This window comes from Triturus cristatus, chromosome 5_2 (assembly GCF_964204655.1).
Source record: "Triturus cristatus chromosome 5_2, aTriCri1.1, whole genome shotgun sequence".
NCBI classification, from domain to species: Eukaryota; Metazoa; Chordata; class Amphibia; order Caudata; family Salamandridae; genus Triturus; species Triturus cristatus.
Window position 1 is genome coordinate 452,911,453 of NC_140588.1, and position 26,504 is coordinate 452,937,956.

General features: G+C 43.3%; 1 protein-coding gene across 6 annotated transcripts in view; it reads right to left on the reverse strand.

Annotated features, from left to right (window-relative positions):
- HECW1 (HECT, C2 and WW domain containing E3 ubiquitin protein ligase 1) overlaps nt 1-26,504 on the reverse strand; it is a 979,761-nt gene that overhangs the window by 105,211 nt on the left and 848,046 nt on the right. For all 6 annotated transcript variants that reach the window (XM_085607418.1, XM_085607421.1, XM_085607420.1 and 3 more), the window contains 4 exons: nt 24,659-24,755; nt 24,150-24,233; nt 14,099-14,208; nt 4,604-4,724 (listed from right to left, as the gene is read on the reverse strand). In XM_085607418.1, coding sequence (XP_085463544.1) covers nt 4,604-4,724; nt 14,099-14,208; nt 24,150-24,233; nt 24,659-24,755 — 412 coding nt within the window. The remainder of the gene's footprint in view (nt 1-4,603; nt 4,725-14,098; nt 14,209-24,149; nt 24,234-24,658; nt 24,756-26,504) is intronic.

Here is a 26,504-nt window from a genome sequence, read left to right on the forward strand (position 1 = left end):
ACGGGAGTGCGTGTAAACTCCGAAACGCGTCGGACCTAGTGTTTAATAAACACACCTTTGATTTGTGGCCGCGGCTCCAGTGCTTTCTTTCGTCCTGACACTTGGAAAGTGAGACGCAGTGGATTTTCTGGTATATATATATATATATATATATTGCAATGAAATTCTCCCATAAATCCTAGGAAGAAAGACGAGCCACTCCGTAGTCTGCAGGTAAGTGTAAAGTTTATTCACACCAGACGACGCGTTTCGGCTGACACGCAGCCTTGGTATATATATATATATATATATATATATATATATATATATATATATATATATATATATATATATATATATATATATATATATATATATATATGTATATATATTATCTACTGGCAGTCGCCAGTAGATAGTTATAGTTAGGACCGTGTTTCCATAGGAAATCCGCAACATTCTATTTGGAATAACTTTGGCGCCGATTGACGAATCCTTGCAAAATTTTCAAAATAGGTGGGGCGCTCCGCTCCGCTCCTTCCCTGAAAGTCTTGGGGGGATTCGTCAAGCGGGGGCTGAGAAAAAGGGGGGGTCCCAAAACACGTTTTCCCCATGCATTTTTCCATAGGACCTTTAGTCCAAGCTACAGCCCGAACGGCTGAACAGAATTACTTGAAATTTGGCAGAGAGGTAGTCCTCAGTTCAGGGATGTGCCTTTTGCAGGTCTTGTGTAAATCTGTTCATTAGTTCCGGAGAAAATTGCAGTTAAAAGCATATATATATCTATAAGCGCGCACCGTGCGCGTACGGTAAGCATACCGTACGCGCACGGTGACGTGCGCGAGCGCAATTCTGATTGGTTGTTAGATGTCAGTAAACATTCGAATCGGTCGAAATCAGGAAGTGTCGGCCGCCATTTTGTCTCTCGCAGTCTGAGGCAATGAAAAACAAAGGGGGAAAACGTGAGAAGGGGGCAGGATGGACAGGTCCTGACCCCCTAGCCTTTGTCAGGGGGTCACTGAAGCACCCCCAAGGGTAAAAAAAAAAATATTTTTTTTGCGAAAAATCGCTAGGTGCGCGCACCGTACGCGCACGGCACGAACAACGCATCGTGGGCGCTTGGTGCGCGAAGCTTACCAAGTGCCCACAGCACGCGGACGGTGCGCGAAGCGCACCGTGCGCGTACGGTACGCGAAGCGCACCGTGCGCGTACGGTACGCGCACGGTGAAAAAACTTACAAAAAAAAAAAAATACATAACTTAGCATTTAAAAAACCGTACAAATTCACTGAAAAAACCATTGGTTTCACACACGTTATAGTTAGGAATTAGCATTTAAAAAACCTTGCTAATTCACTTAAAAAACCATAGGTTTCACACATGTTATAGTTAGCTGGACATTTCACTTGTGAAAAACCATTGAAATTCCCCCGTTATAGTTAGTGCAGGCAACTATAACTCACGCGACCGCAATCCTCTGCTGATGACATCAGATATTACATCACTGATGACATATGTGTCTTTCTGAAAAAAAAATATTTGTAATATATGTATAGCTAAAAATTAATGGAAGAAGACATGGGTAAATAAGTGTCTAAATACAGTGATGTAATATCTGACGTCATCAGCAGAGGATTGCGGTCGCGTGAGTTATAGTTGCCTGCACTAACTATAACGGGGGAATTTCAATGGTTTTTCACGAGTGAAATGTCCAGCTAACTATAACATGTGTGAAACCTATGGTTTTTTAAGTGAACTTGCAAGGTTTTTTAAATGCTAATTCCTAACTATAACGTGTGTGAAACCTATGGTTTTTTCAGTGAATATATATATATATATATCTCCAAAAGAAGATTCACTCCACCGCGGAAAGAACTATATATATATATATATATTACCTACTGGCGGTCGCCAGTAGGTAGTTATAGCTAGGACCAAGTTTCCATAGGAAAAGCATGTTTTGTTTTGCTTATGACTTTGACGTCGTTTGATGAATCTTTCACGAAAATTTACAAACTAATTTTTTGTTCATATCAGCTCCTATGTGGGAAGTTTGGGGATGATTCGTCAAGGGGGGGCGAGAAAAAAGGGGGGTCCCAAAACGTGTTTTCTCCATGTTAATTTCCATAGGAAACTTAAGACAAGGCTACAGATCGAACGGGTGAACAGAATTACCCCAAATTTGGCAGGAAGAAGGATCTTGGTCTAGAGAGCACACTTTTGTTTATTTGGTCTAAATCCGTTCAGTAGTTTTTGGGAAATATTGAAATTTACAGATATCGATATTTGGAAATTCTGCCATCCGATTGGCTGAGGCGTTACGAGCACGAGCTTGCTGTTTATTGGCTGCGAGCGCTACGAGTGGTTGCAACTAGGAAGTGTTGGCCGCCATTTTGTGATTCCGTCGAAGCGAGTAAGGGAAAAAAAGGGCAAAAAGAGTAGGAAACAGGAGGATAGGAGCACTGTAACCTCAGTGGGGGACTGTCAAGCGAAGTAGCCACACCTACTAGTCTGAAAGTGCGGTGTTGCTTATATATATATATATATATATATATATATATATATATATATATATGTATATATATATATATACATATATATATATATATATATATATACACCAGCAGTTCCTCCGACTTCGTCCACTATGCGGGGTCGGTGCAGACCATTGGCCACAGGACCAGCTTATAAATTCAAGTTTGCACTCGAGATGTTGCTTCTCAGACAAAAATGTAATCGGCTCAAGCGTATCGACAAGGCGGTCTTTGACAAAGATTAAACTTTTTGTCTGACAAACAACATCCCGAAGTGCAAGCTTTCTTATACGAGGAAGTGTCTTTTCAATATATTGAATGCACTGACCCCGCCAGGAACTGCAGGAAAGCTTTAAAAAAGAAAAAAAGCACAGTCTTGTTTCTGCTTTGCAGAAGGATTTAACCTTGGCCCAAAATTGCTAATGCTCTAATTTTGCCTTTGTGCTATCTACAGCCTTTCTGTTTGAAGGGTTACCATTTTGCTCAATAAACAGAAAACAAAACACAATATGAATTCACCCATAATATTATAGACATGCTCTGATGGGTTTGTTCTTGAATAAGCTCATTATGCAATTTATCCAAAAGATTCTTGTGGTTTTTTTCGGAAAAGGTAGGATTATATTTGCTTTAGGAGGTGATACCATATCTTACATTGACAAGCAAATTCACAGATTTTTCATGTTACAATTTTCAAGCAACAATCAATTTTGGTCATTCACAACGAAGGGAACGATGGCTGGATTGTCAAGAATCCAAAATGTTTTTTACCCCAATAAAAAATGCAATGTTAGGTACTAATGTGCCTTATATTGCCCTAAGGGACTATTTCATCATAATGCACAATACGAATGAATGTAATAGTAATTTCAGACAGTTGTTGCTAAAGACAGTGGCTTCTCTGTTCACCAATTATCGTTAGTGAATTTATCACCAAAAGTAGTTGAGTATTGGTTGATTTATTTGGCAACATGTAACAGGTTTTCTTACCGACAGCAACATTACAAGGGAACATTGAGTGTTGAGGGGTATAGAATTGGAACATTTTTCAGGTTGGGGTTGCTGCCATCAATGATACATTTGTAGACAACATATTTTCCATTAAAACGGCCACAACATTAGAATGGGCGTGCAGTTTTACTAATAAAATTATATATCACACTAGTGCTAATTAGTGACGGCCCGTGTAGGGCGTTTTACCGGGGCGGTGACGTGGCACAGAGGAGGGGCAGGGTGGGGGGTTGCAAAATGCGGCAAACGGCCGAGTTCAGGTAAGTTACGAAAAAAATGAATAAAACGAATTTCGTTGCGCGCGCTGCATCGCCAAATGCGATGCAGCGCGCGCAACGAAATTCGTTTTATTATTTTTTTCGTAACTTACCTGAAATCGGCCGTTTGCCGCATTTTGCAACCCCCCACCCTGCCCCTCCTCTGCGCCACATCACCGCCCCGGTAAAACGCCCTACACGGGCCGTCACTGGTGCTAATATGTGTAAATCTGGTTTCAGCAAATATTTACCAGGTGCATATCACCAGACAAAGTGTCTTGATTGTTTTTTTCAAAAGAAAATCTTTCTTTCCATCACATTTTAAAAACACAAAACATTTCCTTCCTTTGTGCTTTCCTAACTGCTGATATATTTTGAAATATTTGTATTGGCCATTTACAGGTATTTTAATTTGTTTTGTGTTACCAAAAAAAAGATATCTTACAGCCTGTAAGATTGTCTGAATGTTCACTTGACAAATCCTCTAACTTTGCAGTCAGAGAAAGAAAAGTAGACAGCAATCTCCGCGTTATAACAATAAACAGCAATTTGGCAGAAGACGCAGCCTGACATTTGATCTCTGTCTAGGAACACACAGCAAATGTGATGAGATAAATACAAAATTTAAAGGCATCTTTATTGCTCATTCAAGTCTGAATTCCAACACGGTTTTTTTGGAGGTATTGCAGAACCCTCTCCCCCACACCCCTACTTCCAGCACCTATGAACAAATGCAATCAGACAGACACACACACACACACACCAAGAGACTGACAAAATACCGACACACACTCATACTCCCTCTGTCATGCGCACACTTACTTTATTTTGCCTGGACCCTGTCCGTATCCTTTGGCTTCTAGTTTCCGGTAGAAGTTTCTTAGCTTGGCTTCAAAGTCTCTCCTATACGGAGATGGGGCCCTGGCACTCGCTCGCTGCAGACCTATAAGAGAATGCACAAAAGCACTTTAGGTAAACATTCAAAAAGACATTTAGCTTCACACTGGTTTTCCCCATACAGAGGATGCTTAACATTTGCTTTGTCTGTTTGCGTTAGATTCATTTAAATGGATAAAGCATCAGCTTGAATGGTTGTGCAGCCATTTTGTTATTTGAATTACAGTTATTCTTAACATCTTATCAATAACTGGTTTTATGCTGCCTTTGTGAATCAAAGTCAAGCTACTGGGCATGCAGATTCTGCTTCCTCCCCACCGGATGCTTCCACACCTACTCCTCACAGCGAGAACCCGGAAAACAGAAGGTGCAGGCAGTGAAAAATAATAAAATCATGGAGGAGAGATGGGATTCTTTGGGGGTACCTCCCATTTTCCACAGCATGGAAGCAGGATACAGAAGACGATCACAGCTTCCTTTCTATTATGTAGTCTGCCACCATACAGCCCCCAACCCAGAAAATGGCAAACAATTCAGAGGAAGGGCAGGACCAGGAAGAACAGGTATGTGGGGTGGGCACGTGAGAAGACTAATCTTCAGCTGAAGTTTTTGCTGCAGAACAGTCAGTGACACATTGTCCACAGCATTGATTGGCCCATGATGAAAAGTTTGATAACTCATATTATGCTGCATAATCAACATGGTCCGGTAGAGTTCATGACAGCAGACAAAACAAATGTAGTGCCTGATTAGAGCTGCAAAATTTGCAATCCAAGGTCAGCCTTGAACTCTGGGAGTCAGGCCGCCCTTGAATAGGAGTGTCCCAGAGGTAGAACTTGATTACCCTGTGGAGAACAGTACATCAAGCCCTGATGTGTTTGAGCTTGTAGAACCCTTATGTGCGATATTCCATTGACATCAATTAGGGTGAGCCAGGGATAGCCCTTAGTAGCCAAGCCAATCACTTTGGAAATGCTTGTTTGCTGCTGGTATTGTCTTTGCCAATGACTGCAGAAGTGCAGTGCAAGCACTGGGAAAGCCAATAGCAGTGTACAGCCATCTTGGATTATTTTTTTATTTGATGAATGTCAGCACAAATCTAAAAACACTGAAAAAGTCAATATTGGCTGTGTGGGTGGCAGGCAGTGGGAGGACGATACGGAGAAAGAGGTGCGGAGGAGAGAGAGAGAGAGTGGCATCAGCTCTTGGTGTGACAAAAGAGGGAGGAGGAGCGAGAAATGTGGAGGTTGGGAAACTGTGAAATACTGGAGTAGAGGAACAGGAAATGACTGGGTAGGAGGATGGGCAAAGAGATAGAGAGAGAAGGAGCAGTGCAAGCACTCCCTACTATGTACTAAAGCTCAAATGATGCAGAAAGCTACAAAGATAAAAATAGATCCCTGATATCAGCAGTGGAAGGATACATGCAACCAATTGAAAGGTAGTTAGTGAATCTAAATGCTCCAGAGCCAAAACAAAACAAATGAATAGGGAGGAACACCATAAAATTAGGGGAGGGCAATTGAAGCAGACAAGGAAGCTATCTAATCATGGGCAGAAGGGAGACCTAAGTATATGTTGAGGTATGGGTTACAGTGCTATCTGTGACAGATAGCTAAAGGTGCCTGTAGTGACTTGTTGAATCAACATGCATGAATCCCCTCCTGCCCTGCTCCTCAGCTAAAGGCTGTTCTTGTGAATATGTCGAGCACACAGTGCGTGTGGAGCCTAATTTTCAAGTTAAAAGCTACTACTTGCAAGTTTTCACAAGTAGGCGCTAAGCTCCGGCACCAGGGTAGAGATCTCCTTATGGTAAAATATATGGAAATATTTAAAAGTTTAATAAAGTTTTTAAAAAACTGTAAAAATTATTTTAAGATAAATGATATTGCAAATTAATTTAAAATATTTATTTTAAAAATAGAGCTAAACAAACTATGCTACAGCATTATTAACCTACATTTAATAATTTTGAATATATTAAATTAAAGTAGAATTATCTTTCTTAAAATCTAAATAAAACCAATCTACGAAGTATAAAATTAATATTTTTTTAATAAAAAATTATTAAACAGTATGTACAGAATTAATTTAAAATAATGTCATTATTTTATTAGAAAATAAAGGTACATGAATGTTTACATTAGAAAAATAAATTAACATAATTTACAATTAATTAATATTTATATTTTATTTATATATACATTTTCACATTAAATTACATTATTTATATTTTTAAAATGTTTAAGTAAGTTATTTTAACGTAACATTATTTTATATGGGGTTTTATTTTAAGTCCCTGTCTCCATTATTTTCAATGGGAGGGTGTTGTATGACCAGTAATTGGCATTGTGTGGTGCTGGAATTACTCCAGCTCATAGATGGAGGACAGTCACAACTGTTTTGTGTGCTTTTTGGCTGTAGCAACTATAGAAGTGCTGTTTGTGAACGGCAATGGGCTTACTCTATTGCGGATGGTTGAAGGTCCCTCCCTTAACCCCTCCTTCCTGATTTTCCATGAGTATTGGAGGTCATGACCGAACTGATACCTATCCTCTCAGTCCTAGATGCAAACTCTTTGCCGCAGTCATGTCATCAGGGGTCAACAGGTGAATGATATCACCTCCACCACCCCTGGGATTTTGTTGAATGAAATGCACAAATTCCTTCAGCCATGCTCCTCAGATCAAGGCTCTTCAGGTTAATGAGCCTGATTCGCAAAGATAAACTTACACTTTTTAGTAAGTTTACTATTCTTCTTCCAAACACAAAATACAAGTTTAATTTTGCTAATAGTAATTTTACGACTACAGAGACTCTGCAGTCGGAATGGAGAACTCTGTGCACAAAAAAAGTTAGGACAGACCAAACTTTTAATATGTGGAGTCTCCGACATGAGTGCTTAGTCTCCGCAGTCATAAAATTACCGTTAGTAAAATTAAATTCGTAGTTTGTGAACTTAGGTGAAGTGTAACTTTACCTTTGTGAATCAGGCCCTACATGCCAATTAAGGAGAGACAGCAGGTCTGCACATAGTGTGAGTGAGATGGAATATTAGGGTATTACCGACACTTGGGGGCTATTCACGAAGGTAAACTTATATATAAGTAAATCTACACATGTAAGTTTACTCTTAAAATTTGCAGTAAATTTACTACTCTAGGCTATCCACCATGTACAAGAGTAAATGTCAGTCGTGGATAAGAAATTGTTTCTGCAGTCACATGCAACATGATATATGCCACCCCCATCCCGAAAGAGCTGCACACCCCAAAATAGCGTCACTATGGAGAGCATATCAGAGCAAGGCCACTTCTCAAGTATTTGAGGCCTCACAACAAAGTTCAGTTGCAAGATATTGGAAGGCATGTAAAAGCTCTCTATCTATTGATTCCATAGGGTGAAGCTTTTGATCTCTGTTAACACCCATAGGCAACCTCATAAAAATGTCAGCGATATCTGGCCAACGTGGGCGGAACAGCACTGAATTTTACATAAATAATGTTCATAAGCATTTAATGTCAAGATAAAGATGAGTTTCTTCCCTTAGTTAAAGTAATGTTATATGTACCATAATATTGTTACTTGGTTTTAATCTGGTAATGTTTCTATTCCATGTATCTGGTTAATTGGCATACAAAACGTCTGAACAATATGCAACCACTATACAATTAAACTGCGTGCCCTGTTTTCAACGCAGGGCCGGACTGGGAACCCAAAGCAGCCCTGGCAATTTTGTCAGATCGGCCCCCTCGGTGGGGGGAGGGTGGGCTGGGGAAGGTAGAGAGTGCAAGTGACAAGCACCGCTGCTTTTGTTACTGGGGGCCTATATTGTAGCACAACTGCAAAACCAGCCCCCAGTAACAAAACAAGCCCTCATCGTTCCAAAACTATCCGCCACCCTTCCAGCCTCCCAGGGAAATGTCTGATGCCTGCTACGGCCAGTTCGACACCACAAGGAGAGTTAATTCTACTCCACGTGGAAAAGAGCTTCACTGGCTTCCCATAAGGAGTAGAATCAAATTCAAAACTCTTTACTGAGGTTAGCTTTGCTCAATGATTTCGAAAGGACGAAAGACTAAGGGCTAGATGTATGACCATTTTAGCAGTCACAAACAGCTAATCGGGCCATTTGAGACCGCTAAACAGGTCTTTGGCATGTACGAACACTATTATACGAGTCGGTAACCTATTATCGACTATTATCGACTCCCAAAATAGGGTTTGCGACTCACTATTAGGAAGGGGCGTGATAAGGGCGTCCCTTCCTAATAGTGACTCGCAGTGCCATGTACGAATGTTTTGCAACCAAAATGCAGGGCATGATCTTAAGTCCCATACTAAGAAATCTAGGGATCCTGGGAGAAGGTGTGGCCTTATTGCTACATTATTAATTGTGCAAATAAGACGACAGAGTTCAACTCCTGGCTTCCCTAGTGCCACCAAAATGTGGGTGATCCTGGATAAATACCTCATTTACGGGTGACTGTAATGTTTTTTGACTTATCTGCTTACATTGAAAATGACACAAAATAAACATTGTTCGTAATTTGAACATGTGGTTACCGCTGGGGACCACCAGTTGGGAGAGTGACATTATGTATGAGTCCACACCACACTAGATGTAGTCTCTGACTCTGTGCCTATGATTTGTACATTCGTTTTAGCAAGTTAGTCCTACATGGTGTATCAGGGGATCTTTGATGATAATATAAAGTAATCAATTTTTAGGACATTCCAGGTATACGCTTGCGCTCATTAGGTGATTTGGTTTGCAAACGGCTCGGATTTAAAAAATACGCTTTTATTGTTTGCTACATTCTATTCTTCTCCTCCTTGCTGATACTTTGGGCTGTATTGCACTTTCCCCCACCTGATCTCTTGTCAGTGTACTTTGCGGAGAGAGCCTTTTGTCACACATTCCTCCAGATTGGCTCCCACTGCATAGGGCCTCAGTACAGCCCCCATATTAGTTAGTGCTTTAGTTCAGTTTGTTGTGGAGAGGCCCGCAAGGACCAGGGAATTGTCATGGACGGTCATCGATGGTTTGGTGCCAACAGGCCCCTTTTGCGGTCGTGAGGAGCCCAAAAACTTAAATTCAGCCTCTCTGGTACAGGACCTGAGCGGCACCACTTGGGGATGAGGGGCCTGCTCAGCGGCGGTCCGTGCAGGTAATCGCGGTGTGGCTGGGCAGGAGGGGAGTCGACAAACGACAGAATATGATTTATTTATTTATTTAATTTTCCCTATTCTATCGTCTGCCGACTTCGCTTGCCTCCCACCCGCTGTGCCCCTTGCCCCACCACGCTTACCTGCACGGACCGCCGCAGGGCTTGCACCAGCTGGATCTGGGTGCTGGCTCAGGTGGTTGGGGGCCTGTTACGTCCCTGTGGCTCAGAACAGAAGGCCAGCAGAATAGCCCTTGGAGTCACTCTGGGAGTCCAGTGTTCAGGTGCAGATGCAAATCTCTCTGGCTCAGGCATGAGGGCAGCAATCCAGCAATGCAGCATTCTAGGAAGGCAGTAGTCCAATAAAGCAGCAGTCCAGCATTGTGACAGTCTTTTCAGAAGCACGGCAGTCCTTTTTCCTTGCAGAGCCTCTACAGGTCCAGAAGTGTAACAAAAAGTTTGTTTCTGAGGTCCAATATATATACCTGATTCTTCCTTTGAAGTGTGAGAAGCTTCTAGAGATTTTCCTTTGAAGTCCAAATGCATCTTGCCTTCCCTGCCTTGGCTCCAGGCTAACTCTCTGGGGTATGCAACCCTTTGTGTGGAGGTAGGACCCAGCCTCTAAAAGTGTAAGTAGGGCTGTGCCTATGTCCGTCCTCCCATCGTACCAGTGATGGCCCATGCAAGCACACCTAAGCTCTCTTTTGTGTGGGGCTGTCTAGAAGCAACACAGAAAGCCCACCTGTCAGGTACACCCAGTCATATAACTCAGAAACAGGCTGCAACCACCAAATCGCTATGGCAGGAAAATGCCAACTTTCTAAAACTGAGTGATGTAGTGTCCGGCCACACCCTTTTCCCTTCCCAAACGGATTTTCATGACCTCCTCTACCATTTATTAGATGTTCCTAATGTTCCTTTTTGTAAAAATTGCATTCTGGCCCATTGATTACACTTCATCCAGCCCGAAAAGGAGAGTGTGGTCCGAGTCGGAAAGTACGGCCCGGGTTCAGAGAGTTCAGCCCAAGTCGGAGATTCCGGCCCATCTGCAGATGTAAAGATATCACTCGTAAATGATCTCTGTGAATACCAAAAGTTGTAATGTTAGATTTTTGTCTCAGATTGCCTTTGTGAATCAGGCTCAGAGACTGTACCTGTACTTTAGTGGAAGGCCGGCTCAGTGAAAAAAAGCACTTGAGGAAGATGTCAGCTACGCACCTCATGAGGACTCAGTGAAAGCTGATTAAAACTTTGAAAATTTAAAATATGTGTTTTGACCAGAAATATGGAGGAGAATGGGTTGAGTGAGGAGTGCAATGCGTGAGGAAGTAAGTAAAGAGAGAAAAGTGAACAAATAGTTGGAGAGAAGTGATGGAATCAATATAGTGTAACCCATGGAAAAAGAACATTGAAGGACAGAGGAAAGGAGAAGAAAGTCAACACAGTGTGGAGGACTAATGAGAGAGGAGTTCAATACAAAAATAATTTTGAATCTCAAAATGACATAATTTACAGTGAAGTTATCCAGTGGCTTAAGTGAGCTGTCCAACTGTCCCATGCTGAATGTGTAGTGGGAGGAGAAGTATGCGAATGACCACCGACTAATGTCCGAAAGCCCCTATAAGTATCTTATATATTTTTTTCTCAGTAAAATCAAACGGTCTTGCTAATAACAGCCTTACAAAACAGAGCGCAGACAGTGAAAACATTGACTAAATAATATCAACTGTCTCTCTTTGTCTCTTTTTAGCAAAAATTGCTATAGTCAGACATGAGAAACAAACTAGCCGTACTTGCAGTATTGCAAGAAAATAGGGGATGAGAGGGAGAAAGCATCATAGACCAGCAAAGCAGTAGAGAGAAGAGAATATGGATGGTAAACAGAATGCAATGAAAGGGAAATCTAAATGAACAAGCATTGGTAAATACATTAGGTCTGTCTTTTACGCAAGTATGAACAAAGGTGCACTTAGGGTCTGATTCAGAAGGATTTGGGTTTTATCTGCAAGCAAAATCTGCTGACATAGCAATGAAAAAATTGAAAAGTCTGCTTTTTTACCAATATGTATTAGGCATATATTTTAGATGAGATGCGTTGGAGGAGAGATAACCTCTTTGTGGTTTTGGACTATTTTTGTTTGTCAGTTATCTAGGGCTTTTTGGGTGTATAGTATGTGTTTTTCATACATTCATTCACGCAAACACAGTTGTTATTGTAAATTGGCATTTTTATGGTATCTAATCATCCGTTGCTATAGCATTGATATAAATGATACATCCTAAAAACTCATACAAATAAACATCTTAAACCAAACCTCTGTCTGATCTCCGCCCATACATCCATCTTTACTTTACACAAAACCTGTATCTTAAAAGAATAAGTCCTATTAGCTTTGTCACCGCTTGTTTTTATAAAGACAGAGATGAAAGTGCTGTCCACCCAAGGGCAGTGTTTGAGGTACTATTGTATACATTTTTAAAACAGGAACGAGTATGGTGCTGCAGAGCTTTTACCTCTGGGAAGGTTAGGCCCATGCAGAGGAGTGCTGCAGGGAATTTCTTTGAAAAAATCCCAGCTAAGATGTCCAGGCTACACAGAGAAGTAAAGAATTATTTTTGTTTTTTAAATACTACCAGAATCACAGTTTAAGCGCTATCTGCTGAGGCAGAGAATGGATTTTTACTCATAATCTACCTATCATAACAACCATATGCTTTCACACGTGCTTTTGTGGGTGACTGTGCTGTAAATCTGGATGAAAATCTATATGTCTTGTTTAGAAGTGGGCATAATTAGGAGAGCTGCCAAAAACTGACCGCTGTCCAGGCCATGAACCTATTGCATCCACAACCTCATGGAGAGTGCGCGGGATAGTAAGTAGCTCTACCGATAGTGGAGCTGCTGCAAGTTCTGCAGTTGAGAAATCCAATGAGATTTCTAAAAGCCGACAAGAACATCAGAAGGGCCGCCTTGAAGACAAATACTCCAATACCATTCCTGACAGCTTTATTCCTGACTGGGTCTATCATCAAAACCATGGTGCCCCAACACAACAAATGCCCCCTTTCCTCCTGACCGAGACAAAACTTCCAGTGCATCTAGGATCATGGGTCTGTTCTGTAACAAGACAGACTAGCGTTTTGGTCAAAATCCTTCTAGTCTGCCATGTTGCTATTGTGCGGCAAATTTGACGTCACTTTTTTTTCACCAAATCTGCTGACACTATGGAGATGAGGACAAAGTCTGCCAACACAGTGTTCAATTCTAGATACACTGAGCCATCTGCAGCTGTGCCAGAAGAGGTGAGCATACTCCAATGATGTAAATGAGGGCCTAAGTTTGTAGTGCATGTAGGAGCCTGCTTCTCCAGCTATAAAGAGTTTTTAAAATATAAATTAAATGTAAGCACACTTTTTTTTTAGAGCATCACCGATCTCGCAAGACCATTCCATGCAGCCTTTAAAAAGACAAACCAGTGCCTTACTCTCCAAAGCCCTGCCTCCCTACATAATTAAAATGAAAATAGCTGCACTGACTTGTGAGATTAACTTATCCCACAGGGCTTAAATGTTAAAAACAGAAAGAGTAAATCAGTCATTGTTGACTGTACTCTCCATGTTAGGGGTCAGGTTCATGGAATAACTCCTACATGGCACTGCTGTGTGCCTGACCTCATCCTAGGTAATGTGCTAGCCATAGCCTTCTTCAGTAAATCCACACGTAGGGAACCATCCCGTTCCACCACTGAGAAAGCCAGCGTGAAATTGAATCATAAAAACCCTGAGAAGGGCCTTTTGGCATCAGTGTTCTTGTACTTCTAAATAATCTACAACCAATGGTCTAGCTTTGATTCTTAGCCATGGAATGTGGGAAACCTGGGTTTGATGGTTTGCCAACCATGATAGTTTATGGACTCAAGAAGGGCTTCACAAAGAATCGGATGATAAGCAGATGTATGTAAAGTGGAGTCTTAAAACAGACTGAGGACCTGATTTAGATCTTGGTGGACTGGTTACTCCATCACAACGGTGATGGATATCCCATCCCCCGAAATATAAATCCCATTCTATTCTATGGGATTTCTATTTCGGCGGACGGGATATCTGCCACCGTTGTGATGGAGTAACCCATCCGCCAATTTTACAAGGGTACAAAACTAATTCATGTGTAGGAAATCCACCAAAGGCGATGGAGCTGTTTTGCTGCAGCAATCTGTCCATTTCTGCATAGGGTTTTAAGCAATATGGTTACCTGGAGAGTTCTGAGGTGAGGATCCAGGTGAACAGCGGGGAGAAAAGCTGTAACCAGGGTGAAAGGCAGCTTGGAGGGGAATGTAGGACATGATGTCTTCTTCAAAGAGGCTAAAAAGCAAGCAGAGAGAAACAGATCACTGTGTGTTTCTACAACTTGGCAACCCCTGTACAGTAGAATTCAGTTGCACCCACTTAAAATATAATTCTGAACAACGCTTCTTGTTGTTCTTCAAGACAAAAACAGAGAAAGCAAATAGTCCAGGTTTTAATAGTGAACTAGCAGTACATGTTGAGCATGAAAACATGTTTTGTAAGACTAAATCTGAGAAAAGTGGAAGTGCACTTATTATGTACGTTGGCTTTGTTTTTGGTTAAAAGGATAGTACACTCTGAATCATAGTGATGAGTGCTTCTGTAAAGGGTTTTTCTAGAAAAGATTCTGTGCAGGTGGGCATGGCCAATCAATGTCCCAGTGAGTGTGTGTTTGTAGGACTTGGCCCTTTTTCCCTCAGTTGTTTTCATTTTTCATGTTGATACAGATTCAGGGAGCCATTTTAGCTACCCCTGAAACTTCTGTCTGAGGGCCTGGAGCACAAAATGGTGGCCACCTGTGACATCACCAGCATCCACTGGAACCTACCAGCACCTTCCAGAACATTCCAGGAGATTCCAGAACTCTGTGACAGTTGGAGACCGTTTAGAATGTTGGGAGGATAAGAGAGGCAGTTGGCAGTTGGAGCTGGCAGTTGGCACCTGACTGGTGAAGAGAGAGGAGCACAACAGTGAAGGAGGAAGGAGTGAAGCAGCAGGGGTGGAAACTTGTGCCTGGAGTGGGGTCCATAAACCCACCCTTGATACTTGTCCCTACTGATGGATCCCAGCCTATAGCCCTGTGTGGGAAGAAGACAGAAGAAACTTATCCTAAGGACCTGGACAGCAGGAACAGGCCTTAGAACCAAGAAAACAGCAAGATTCTGACCTGAGAACTGGTTTCCCTGGAGTCCGGCGTCGAGTAGCCTGAAGACCTGGAGCCCGAGGTGGAGAAGCGGCGCTGACTGAAGTAGCAGACGTCGTACCCGGAGCCGCCTGAGGTCGTGAGAGGGCGCCGACGGAGGTCGTGAGGAATACCAGAGGTCGAGGAGGAAGTGAACCGAGGTCGAGCGAGCGGCGTCATCGGAGGAGTGAAGTCCGCCCTCCGGAGTCGTCGGAGACCGAGGTAGAGGAGCACCGGAGGTCGGGCGTGAGGATCGCACTCCGGAGTCGCCCGGAGCCTGTGAGGAGGAGCACCGGAGGTCGGGGGTGAGGATCGCACCCCGGAGTCGCCGGAAGTCGACATCGAGGCCAGGCCGGCCGACGTCATCGGAGCCGAGAGCGCCATCGGACCGGAGCCGCCCGAAGTCGACATCGTGAAGAGACTGCCCGACGCCGTCGAATCGGAGGTCGAGATCGAACCGAGGCCACCGACATCGGACCGGAACCGCCTGCCGGCGTCGTCAAAGAACTGACATTGTGCCGAGGCCGCCGAGACCGAAGCGGAACCGCCTCACGGCGTCGACACGACTCCAGCGGCGTCGGAACATCAGAAAAAGGGCAGTAAGTGGAGTAGAGGGCGCCTAAGGCCCTGTGGAGACCTGAGAGACTGCTCTAAGGGGCTAGGGAGGTGCTGAAACCCACCTGACTGTGCCTGGGGTGAACTGGGACTAACCTAGAGAGGTTGTGTGGAGAAGGAAAGCCAGGGCATTGGTATTTCCCCCCCTTTGATCTACCTCAGTTTAGGCCTCAGCCTTGTCCCAGCCTGGGAGTAGCCTCCCCCCGCAAGCCTTCCACAACCCTACAAGCTGTGCCTGGGCCAAATCAGCCCTTAAGAATTGAAGTGTCATCTGATTATATGAGGGGTGCTGTATACTTTTAATTATTTATTGGGGATACTGTATTTATTGAATTTTTATCTATTTATTGCTTCACTATATTTATAGGTCCACAGGACTTGATGGTGTACAATATTTATTGGTACAGTATTTATTGCCTCAAAATATTTAATTGCCTGTATTACCTGCACTGATATTTATGTCCCTTGTATTTATGATCATCCCTATTTATTGAATTTTCAGATAATATTTATTTGACCTGCTCTATTTAAAATTTGTATATTGTGATTGACCTATTTATTTTCCCAATCAGCAACTAAGAGAAAAAGATAAAGAAAGAATATTTTCATAATTTTTACGGTGTAGAGTCGTTTTTGGAACGGATGCACGCATGGTTATTGTATGGGTATATTGTATGCTTAGCACTGCGCCTGTTTCCTGACCACTCGAGCCAAGCTACCCCATTGTGTTGGGAAGGTCCACCACCACCCTGCGGAGTGGGAGTGGGGCTGTTTCCAACATAAATTGGTGTTCAGCGGTGGGATAGAGCTGTGCCTACATATACTCAACAATAACTGTGGGTAGTCCATAGGCCTACACCGGGAGTTTTCTCAAAGCGGCCTTCCTGATTGTGGGTTTTTGTTTTTTTCCAAATTTACTCTGGTGGTGGGAGGAGGTATTATTAAAGGTACCCCCCTACATTGTTACTGCACAAAACCTGTCCTCTGACCTGAGTGGGCAAGATGGAGTTTGTACTAGAAAATCTAAAAACGTACACTGTGGCCCAAGTCAGGAAGTTAACAGACCGGAGGGAGAAAAGACAGCTCGCATGGGACTTAGCAAGGCTGGAGAAAGAGATGGAGGAGAAAAGGATGGCGCACCAGCTTTGGATGAAGGAGATGAAGCTGCGTGCCCTCCAGATGAGTGTGTCCAGCGAGGACACTGGTGGCAGCATACCAGAAGCTTCACAGGAGCTAGAAGTTTATTTACCCCAGGAAGACATCACCAGGGTGTCTGAGGAGGCATTGGGGTGTGAACCTGAAGGGGGTAGTGCAGGGATCTTCCAACCCAGCGAGGTGAGAGAAGTGGCAGATAGCCCAGCTAGGTCCCAGGGAGAGAGGGTTGTAGGGCCTCACGACCTATCTGTAGGAAGGCGTGAGACGGGGAGGTGTCCCGAGGTGCCCCAACCGAAGTCTCAGGGCCTGGAGAGTTCCGCAAGGGAGCCCCAGGTTGGGAGCCTAGGCTGTCCCGATGTGCCCTCCAGTGCAGGGGAGCCCCTAGTGGCAGGAGGACCCAGGGCGACTGTAACCAGCGCGCCTGAGGTTCTGGGGTTGGCCCAGTTTCAGGGTTTAGGTCCTGGGCTGGGATGCCAGGCTCAGGGGTTGCCTGACCTGGCGGGTGGGGCCTCGGTTAACCGGGTCCCCCCGAAATTGACTTCCAGGGGTACTTTTCCCGGTAGGAGGGTGCTGAAATCTGGAAGGGGGTGCAGAGGGAGGAAGGTCTCGCCTCGGGCACCGACTCAGCCTAAGGGTTTAGACCCTAGGTTGAAGGATCAGTTGAGGGGTCAAGGCCCTAGACTGAGGAGGAAGTGTTGGTCTGAGGGTGCCTCGCAGGGTAGGGTGAGGAATCCCAGAAGGAGAGTTAGGGGGAGGAGAGCCTCGCCCCTGAAGGCTGGTCAGCCTAAGGGTGTGAACCCCAGGAGGACCGGAGTGGTCAACGGGCACTACAGGCCTGGGGCTACTGCCCCCCACTCCGCGAGATCACCCGGGCCAGAGACATCTGGATGGCCCAGGGGCCGGTCCTGGCCCCAACTAGCTAGGGAGCCCCCGTGGGGTGGTTTTGTTGGTCCAGGGAGGTTTGTTAGGGAACCATTGGGTTCCAGAGCGGAGGAGAACTTGCGGGTGCTCCTGCCGTTGCGGGCCTGCGTCCACCTTTTCTCGCCCCAAGCAGGGAAGACCATCAAGGCATTGATCGGTCTACCCTGGCTTTTGGCTGGAAGGGGGTTGTGTAGGACTTGGCCCTTTTTCCCTCAGTTGTTTTCATTTTTCATGTTGATACAGATTCAGGGAGCCATTTTAGCTACCCCTGAAACTTCTGTCTGAGGGCCTGGAGCACAAAATGGTGGCCACCTGTGACATCACCAGCATCCACTGGAACCTACCAGCACCTTCCAGAACATTCCAGGAGATTCCAGAACTCTGTGACAGTTGGAGACCGTTTAGAATGTTGGGAGGATAAGAGAGGCAGTTGGCAGTTGGAGCTGGCAGTTGGCACCTGACTGGTGAAGAGAGAGGAGCACAACAGTGAAGGAGGAAGGAGTGAAGCAGCAGGGGTGGAAACTTGTGCCTGGAGTGGGGTCCATAAACCCACCCTTGATACTTGTCCCTACTGATGGATCCCAGCCTATAGCCCTGTGTGGGAAGAAGACAGAAGAAACTTATCCTAAGGACCTGGACAGCAGGAACAGGCCTTAGAACCAAGAAAACAGCAAGATTCTGACCTGAGAACTGGTTTCCCTGGAGTCCGGCGTCGAGTAGCCTGAAGACCTGGAGCCCGAGGTGGAGAAGCGGCGCTGACTGAAGTAGCAGACGTCGTACCCGGAGCCGCCTGAGGTCGTGAGAGGGCGCCGACGGAGGTCGTGAGGAATACCAGAGGTCGAGGAGGAAGTGAACCGAGGTCGAGCGAGCGGCGTCATCGGAGGAGTGAAGTCCGCCCTCCGGAGTCGTCGGAGACCGAGGTAGAGGAGCACCGGAGGTCGGGAGTGAGGATCGCACTCCGGAGTCGCCCGGAGCCTGTGAGGAGGAGCACCGGAGGTCGGGGGTGAGGATCGCACCCCGGAGTCGCCGGAAGTCGACATCGAGGCCAGGCCGGCCGACGTCATCGGAGCCGAGAGCGCCATCGGACCGGAGCCGCCCGAAGTCGACATCGTGAAGAGACTGCCCGACGCCGTCGAATCGGAGGTCGAGATCGAACCGAGGCCACCGACATCGGACCGGAACCGCCTGCCGGCGTCGTCAAAGAACTGACATTGTGCCGAGGCCGCCGAGACCGAACCGGAACCGCCTCACGGCGTCGACACGACTCCAGCGGCGTCGGAACATCAGAAAAAGGGCAGTAAGTGGAGTAGAGGGCGCCTAAGGCCCTGTGGAGACCTGAGAGACTGCTCTAAGGGGCTAGGGAGGTGCTGAAACCCACCTGACTGTGCCTGGGGTGAACTGGGACTAACCTAGAGAGGTTGTGTGGAGAAGGAAAGCCAGGGCATTGGTATTTCCCCCCCTTTGATCTACCTCAGTTTAGGCCTCAGCCTTGTCCCAGCCTGGGAGTAGCCTCCCCCCGCAAGCCTTCCACAACCCTACAAGCTGTGCCTGGGCCAAATCAGCCCTTAAGAATTGAAGTGTCATCTGATTATATGAGGGGTGCTGTATACTTTTAATTATTTATTGGGGATACTGTATTTATTGAATTTTTATCTATTTATTGCTTCACTATATTTATAGGTCCACAGGACTTGATGGTGTACAATATTTATTGGTACAGTATTTATTGCCTCAAAATATTTAATTGCCTGTATTACCTGCACTGATATTTATGTCCCTTGTATTTATGATCATCCCTATTTATTGAATTTTCAGATAATATTTATTTGACCTGCTCTATTTAAAATTTGTATATTGTGATTGACCTATTTATTTTCCCAATCAGCAACTAAGAGAAAAAGATAAAGAAAGAATATTTTCATAATTTTTACGGTGTAGAGTCGTTTTTGGAACGGATGCACGCATGGTTATTGTATGGGTATATTGTATGCTTAGCACTGCGCCTGTTTCCTGACCACTCGAGCCAAGCTACCCCATTGTGTTGGGAAGGTCCACCACCACCCTGCGGAGTGGGAGTGGGGCTGTTTCCAACAGTGTTGTTTAGAAGTAACTGTGGTGTGTAGGGCTTTCAGGGAACCCTACAAGTAAAAGACTGCTATGGGCTCCACCACACAAGATATGTGGAAATACTATAATGGAATTCCTGCACCCAAATTATCTCTACTGTGGATAATTGTAGAAAGCAGTAATACAATAGCGTTCTAAGTTGTTTCTCAGGAAAAATAAAAATAATTATTGTGGGAACATAGAATACTGCGCACCTAAACATCCGCTCAGACCCCCTTCTATTGGGGGCTCCAGTCAGAGACTGCGATCTACTTGAAGGAGGCCCTTGCTCACCCTCCAAAGTTCTGCAGTGAGGATGGCATGGTAGTGTGAGAAACTCTATTCCATCTACTACTCTTGCACTCTCTCTGACGGAGGTGCACACTCTCCAAGTTCACTCCAGTGCTTCAGAGAATGCATTTGTTCGAGTCAGGGAAGGGCAATATCTGCGTTGGACACATCCAGTGAGGGAGCATACCAGTGCAGACTGAGAAAACGCCCTATTTAATATGTTACCCAGTACATAAATAAAGCTTAACTTTCTGCACTGCAAAAGTAAACAACATGGTCTTCTATGATTCTGGGATCTAGGGAGGGAGTAGGAAGCTTTTGTGGGGATACAAAGATACTCCAAAAATAGCACTTCGTCTAGAAATAGATACCGTGTCAAAGGCGTTAACAGCAATATAAGGAACATTTGAGTACCAGGCCTAATGTTTTAGTTGCTGGACCATACAGGTGCTACCTGAGAAAAATAGAGATCTCTTTGATATAGGAATTCTGCCAGAAGCAGAGCTTGGAGGACTAGTCCAAACAAGGCATACTTAGCACTTTATTATCAGTGTTAAGTTAGGACTGGTCTGGATTAGCTGGAGTCATCAAAACTAGGAAATGAGTTACAAGATTCCGTCTTAAAGCATCAAACCCAAGAGAATGCTCAGTAGAGTGGACTCTTACGAAGCAGAGTCTGAGGTCCCAATTAACATAGATTTGCTCTGACTTACTTTTGCTGTCCTACAATGGTGAAAATCAAAACAAACAAAAATACTTCCAGGCCACTGCCTTTAGATGAGGTTATTGTGAGTTTTGCTTGTTACTATTATAGCCTTAGAGCCCGCCATAGCGGGCTCTAGAGGCCACTAAAGGCCCGCTCCAGCGTTAAAGGTCCGAGCCTAAGGTGAGGGCCTTTAACAAGGGAGCGGGGCTTTAAAGGCTATTAGAACATTACGCCCCTAGATGGCAGAATGTTCTAATTCGTAAAATAATGGCCTCACAGAGCCTGAGGGGACTGAAATCCCCTCGGGCTCTGTGAGGCTTTTGTTCACAGCCTTTGCTGTGAACAAACATTGGAATGTTGAGGTGCCAGGCTTCTACCAGCCATAAGAAGCCCAGAGCACTCCATTGTTTTTAACGGTACTCCCAACATTCCAATGTTCTAATGAGGCATAATATGCTTTATTCCATTACACATAACAGTGAAAGTTTTCTCTATACGTGTGACATGTCATCATAACAAGTATCTGAAGAGGTGTATAGGTAGTTTGACTCTTTTTTGTTTTAGGTGGTTACATACTGGAGTGACTGTTTATGATTTTTGCTGTAGTAATTTGCAGCAATCAGTTGGAGACTAGAGCGCAGCATTTCAACAGAAAGGGAAGCCAAAGTGAAATGAGAGATACATACTCTAATCTGGAAAATTTCATATTATTCTCTTGCAGATAATAATCTATAAAGCAAGTCTTTGCATCTAATTGAATAAGTGAATTCTTGCATTTCAGTCCTGAGTCCTGTACAACGCACTCTAAATGTCTTCTATGAGCATTTACTGTCTGACACACTGCTTTGAATAGCGAGGGCCACATTCCGAGCACCCTGAAACAGTAACTTCTGTTTTTTCTAATCCCCAAAGACTCATCCTTTTCCTAGGATTCACTCTGTTTCTCAACTCTCTTTATGAAAATTGTGGGCAAGATAGGCAAAATATAAAATTAAGCTTCAGTGAAGAGCGATTTTATGAACTGCACAAGGCACGTCAGAGATAACATGTATACTCTATTTATTTTATTTATTTTCATGCACAGTAAATCCACAGAGACACAGCAATCAAACACTTTACATCAGCTTAAAACTACTGACAAAATCATGTAAAAACATACAACGCATAAGTAAGTAAACCTACACTCATGCCTTCCTCAAGCACAAGTAAAATAATAATCATTCGGAATTTTGAATACAAAACGTTCTATTGTTGACATCCTTAAAGAAATTGTGCCGATAATAAGTAAACTTAGTACAACAGATGATGCGTTTTTCAAAAAAGTGCAAAGTGCTTCCTAAACAACAATTTTTAACTTAATCAAAAAGACCTGCTTAAAATGTTAAAATTACATGAAAAAGATTTTTAGTCGGTAACAAACATTAACAGAAAGAGGATTAAATATTACGAATAACTTCTCATCATATGTCATACAGTAAAATATTTTCCATATTGGTACCAAATATCTAGATCTCAAAGATTCTAAGCCTAGACACAAAAAGCAGTACACGAGTCAAGTCTTGAGTCAAGGCATTACACAGATGAAAACTACACAGCCCCTGAGCTCCACTAACCTTAACTCATGGATTTACCCTTAAAGGAAGCAGACCAAACTTAACCCTCATAAAGATGGACCTTGCAAGTGATTCTAAATTTGCTCTTAAATAAAATTGCTTTGTGCCATGAGTGACAAGGGAGCAATTCAAATTGATTCAATACATTTGCTGGTCCAGGGCCCAACCAACTTGACGTTTTTTAAATTTAATTTTTTTAATTTCGAGGAGAGAACAGCAATCGAGTTAGACCCCAAAATGTCATCTTTTAAAAGGGCAAGTTGTGTGATAGTGACAAAATAATTTAGTGAAAGTGAATGACTTTTCAAGGTTCTGCATGAAAACTCCCCAAATTAGTTTTTTACTGACATTTTCATGACTACTGAAAAGCCTATATGCATAATGTAAAATTTGACCTCTGACCCTATGGTTAATGCTAATCAATGTCACCTTTAAACAAATCATTTCTATTGATGATGACCACCCTAGACCTAAATAATATTTCCAGAGTGTTGATTCAATGCCGGCTTAATTTTTTAGGGCATCAATTGAATGAGACTCTTCTGCATATAAAACTATTGACGGAATTTTTGAGACAAACATTTTAGCAATGATAAATTAAAAAAATTCTTTAAACCAAATCCAATTGCAGATGCTTTTGAAATGTGCCCCTTCACACGGTTAGATCATGTAAGAATACTTGAGATAAGTGTCCCAAGATAATTATAAGTTTGCACTGTTTCCAGTCTAGACCCCTCATAATACCATTTATGTCAAAAATGTAAATCCAAGACCCTCATGACCATAATAATAGTCTTTCCTTTATTCACACTTAGATTGTCTTTGGAGACCAACCAGTGTTAACAACATCAAAATTAAGTCACAGCATACATTACTACCGAAATTGGTTTCAACCCTAATTTGGAATGCGCGTTTAGTGCGTTAATACACTCAGCCAAGTATAGGGAAGGTGTTTTATACGAGTTTCGGACTAAAATGTACTGACATTTCTTAAGACAAGAGCACTTTGCAAAGACCACCATAGGTTTGCTATTTGAGTCTCCTTTTGTTGTTTTTTTTTAACAATTTCGATTGGCCAGAGTCTTTCGAAGGGTAAATTCTAGATTTTATGGTTGTGTGCGAAGGTTTAGGCAGTACTTTATACATTTCTTGAACTAAATTCTCAAAAGAAGTAATCATTTTTCCTAAAAAGGAGTGGACACAGGATTGAACATGCAACCTTGAGTTTTGATTTGTAACTGGATCAGTAACAATAATCGTATTACCTTATAGCCTACTTTTAGGAGTTCATTTGTCAACCCGAGACCAATTCTTAACTGACTAAATATTCATAAGTGTTTCATAGTGCCATGTCAGTTTAACTCCTTGGACGGCCTTAACAGAGAAACTGCTTTGTCTCCAAAACATGACATTTCAAAGACGAGAAATGGATGAATATGCATTTTATTTATAAGACGAACCACATTCATGTCAGTGACTTCAATGCACTTGGATTAGCCCACCGGCCCCACGGAACAATAATATGTGGAACAATGAATCGTGCTCATGTGTTCGCAGATAACACACTGACACGCTTCAGAGAGGGACAAAGCCCAACATTTCCAAATGTCTTCTTTCCGATCAAACTCACACTCCTGGGAAACCTTACCTGAGAAGTATCACTAAATCTGCATCACAAGAGAGTTTTTCAAGCCCGTGAGTACCTTCTGTTCGAATATAATGAATCTTCTCCCTGAAAAGAGAGCAACATTGTAGAGTACTCTTAAGATCACCTTTGTTTTTTCATCCAGAGAAGCTTCCCATTAACTGCGATGCCCTAGCCATTGAGCAATTCAGCATTTCAAAGTTACATAACTGATATCAATGTATTACAATCATGCAATGCTATACAGTTGTTCTGGTTACATGAGTATAAATGTCACGAGAACCCCAATGTTGTATCAATGAGTATAAATGAACGTAATCACTGATTTGTTTTTGCATGAAATGTAAAAAGTTATTTTTTAGGGTGCTCATCAGTCATAATTGTCAGAAAGGGAAAATCACAAAATCTAAGGAAAAGTGCTACAGCGGTGCCCAACCACATTTAATTCTGCCCTTCATATAGCATTGGTGAAGAAGAGCCCAGAGCCACACAGAAATCATAATCAGTAGTACCTGAGCGCATGGTTCCGCGCCAAGCTTGGCTGCCGCTCCTGCAGCATCTCAAAGATATTTGGCTGCCGCAGAAATGCAACTATCTTGTCATTGTAAGCTGAAGGGAAAAAAGAAGGATGACAATTTATATACTATTGAAAGCGTTTTTTATATTAAAATGTTTGCATTTTTCCAACATTAAGACATACAACTGTATATTTGTGAAAGAGAATTCATCTTTCAATTATTACACGTGATTGTTGAGGTCCTGAGGCGGAAGCCGGGACTGCTGCTTGAGTGAGACAACAAACCTTAACAATTTTAAACAGCTTTTAAAAGATTTACTTTTAAAAAGAATTACTTTGTATTGTATGTGAACTGCTTTGGAAAAACCCAATTTTAGAAGCGTAATTGTGTATTTGTTTACTTGGCGAACGCTTACCTGGGCATTGAACTCTGCTCCTCCTGTTCCCGCCCCACGAACCCTGCCCGCCCCATCGCAGCCGACTAGGCGCCGCCACGGACTAGAACGGAAGCCACCATCTTTGGTGAGCAGTAGGCGAGCGGCACAGTGCTCGGCCACTCCCACCTATATGGCTACAAATGAATCCCCCCTACAGGAAGCACAGCGGACAAGCTCAGCGGGCGCGTCGACGGCGCGTCAACGACGCGCCAAAGACAAGCCCGTCTGCGCCCGTCTGCGCCTGTACGGGTCTAGGGGCTACAAACTCTGCTTCACAGACTAGTGACAGGTCAGATACACTGCGATTGACTTACTCTAAAGATAATCTTATGTTACTTAATACTAAACCCCTACAGGGCCACTCTCAATGTGCCAAAGTGGAGCCCACTAATATCATGGGTCCATTTGGTTGCCGGAGATGTAGATGGGACAATAAACCTAAAGATGACCTGATTTCAAGAAATTCTTCTAACCTTGAAATATCCTGTATCTATCTGAATACAAGATCTCTCCCTAAACACTCTATTGAACTTTGGGACACTCTATATCAAATACAACCGGATTTAGTGTTCCTTACGGAGACTTGGCTTGACACTCACAGTACTCCTGACATTGCAACGGCGCTCCCCATAGGTTACAAAATTTTAAACCTCAATAGACCTAAAAAGAAGGGTGGAGGGGTAGCCTTGCTATTTAAAGAGAAGTTCACTTGTACCCAAGAAGTGCCTACACAGGATAGCAAACACGAAGTAATGATTTACTCAGTCTTTTTAGGCACTTATCTACTGTTGGGAGGAGCCATTATCTATAACCCTCCAGGAAGCACAGTAGAATTTAGTACGCAGCTTCTCTCTCAGATACTTCCTGCTTGTCTAAAACATAAAAACATCTTAGTAATAGGAGACTTCAATGTACATTTTGAGTTACATACTAACTCACTTACTAAGCATCTTGCAGACAACATGGGAATCTTGCAACTAACACAAATAGTCAACCAGAATACACACAGAGCGGGACACAGGTTGGACCTGATATTTACGAACATTGAGACCACAATCATTAATAACATTGTGCCTCTTACATGGACTGATCATTTCAGGATAGACTTCAACATCAGCCTACCTATAAAAAATACGAGACCAACGATACAGACCCCAGCTATAGCCTGTAATTGGAAAGAATTCTCATTGGAGAAATTCCAACAGCACTTTCATTTTAATACTAATCTAGGCTCCTCTACTGAACAAGAAATTTACTGTCTACAAAAAAGTATTGGGGATGCACTTGAACACTGCTCAAGGAACGCTACTAAAACTAAATCCAGGCGAACGGTGTCGGAAAAGTGGTATGGCTCAGATCTTAAAATTCTTTAAAAAAAATGCGCTATGTTGGAACATAAATGGA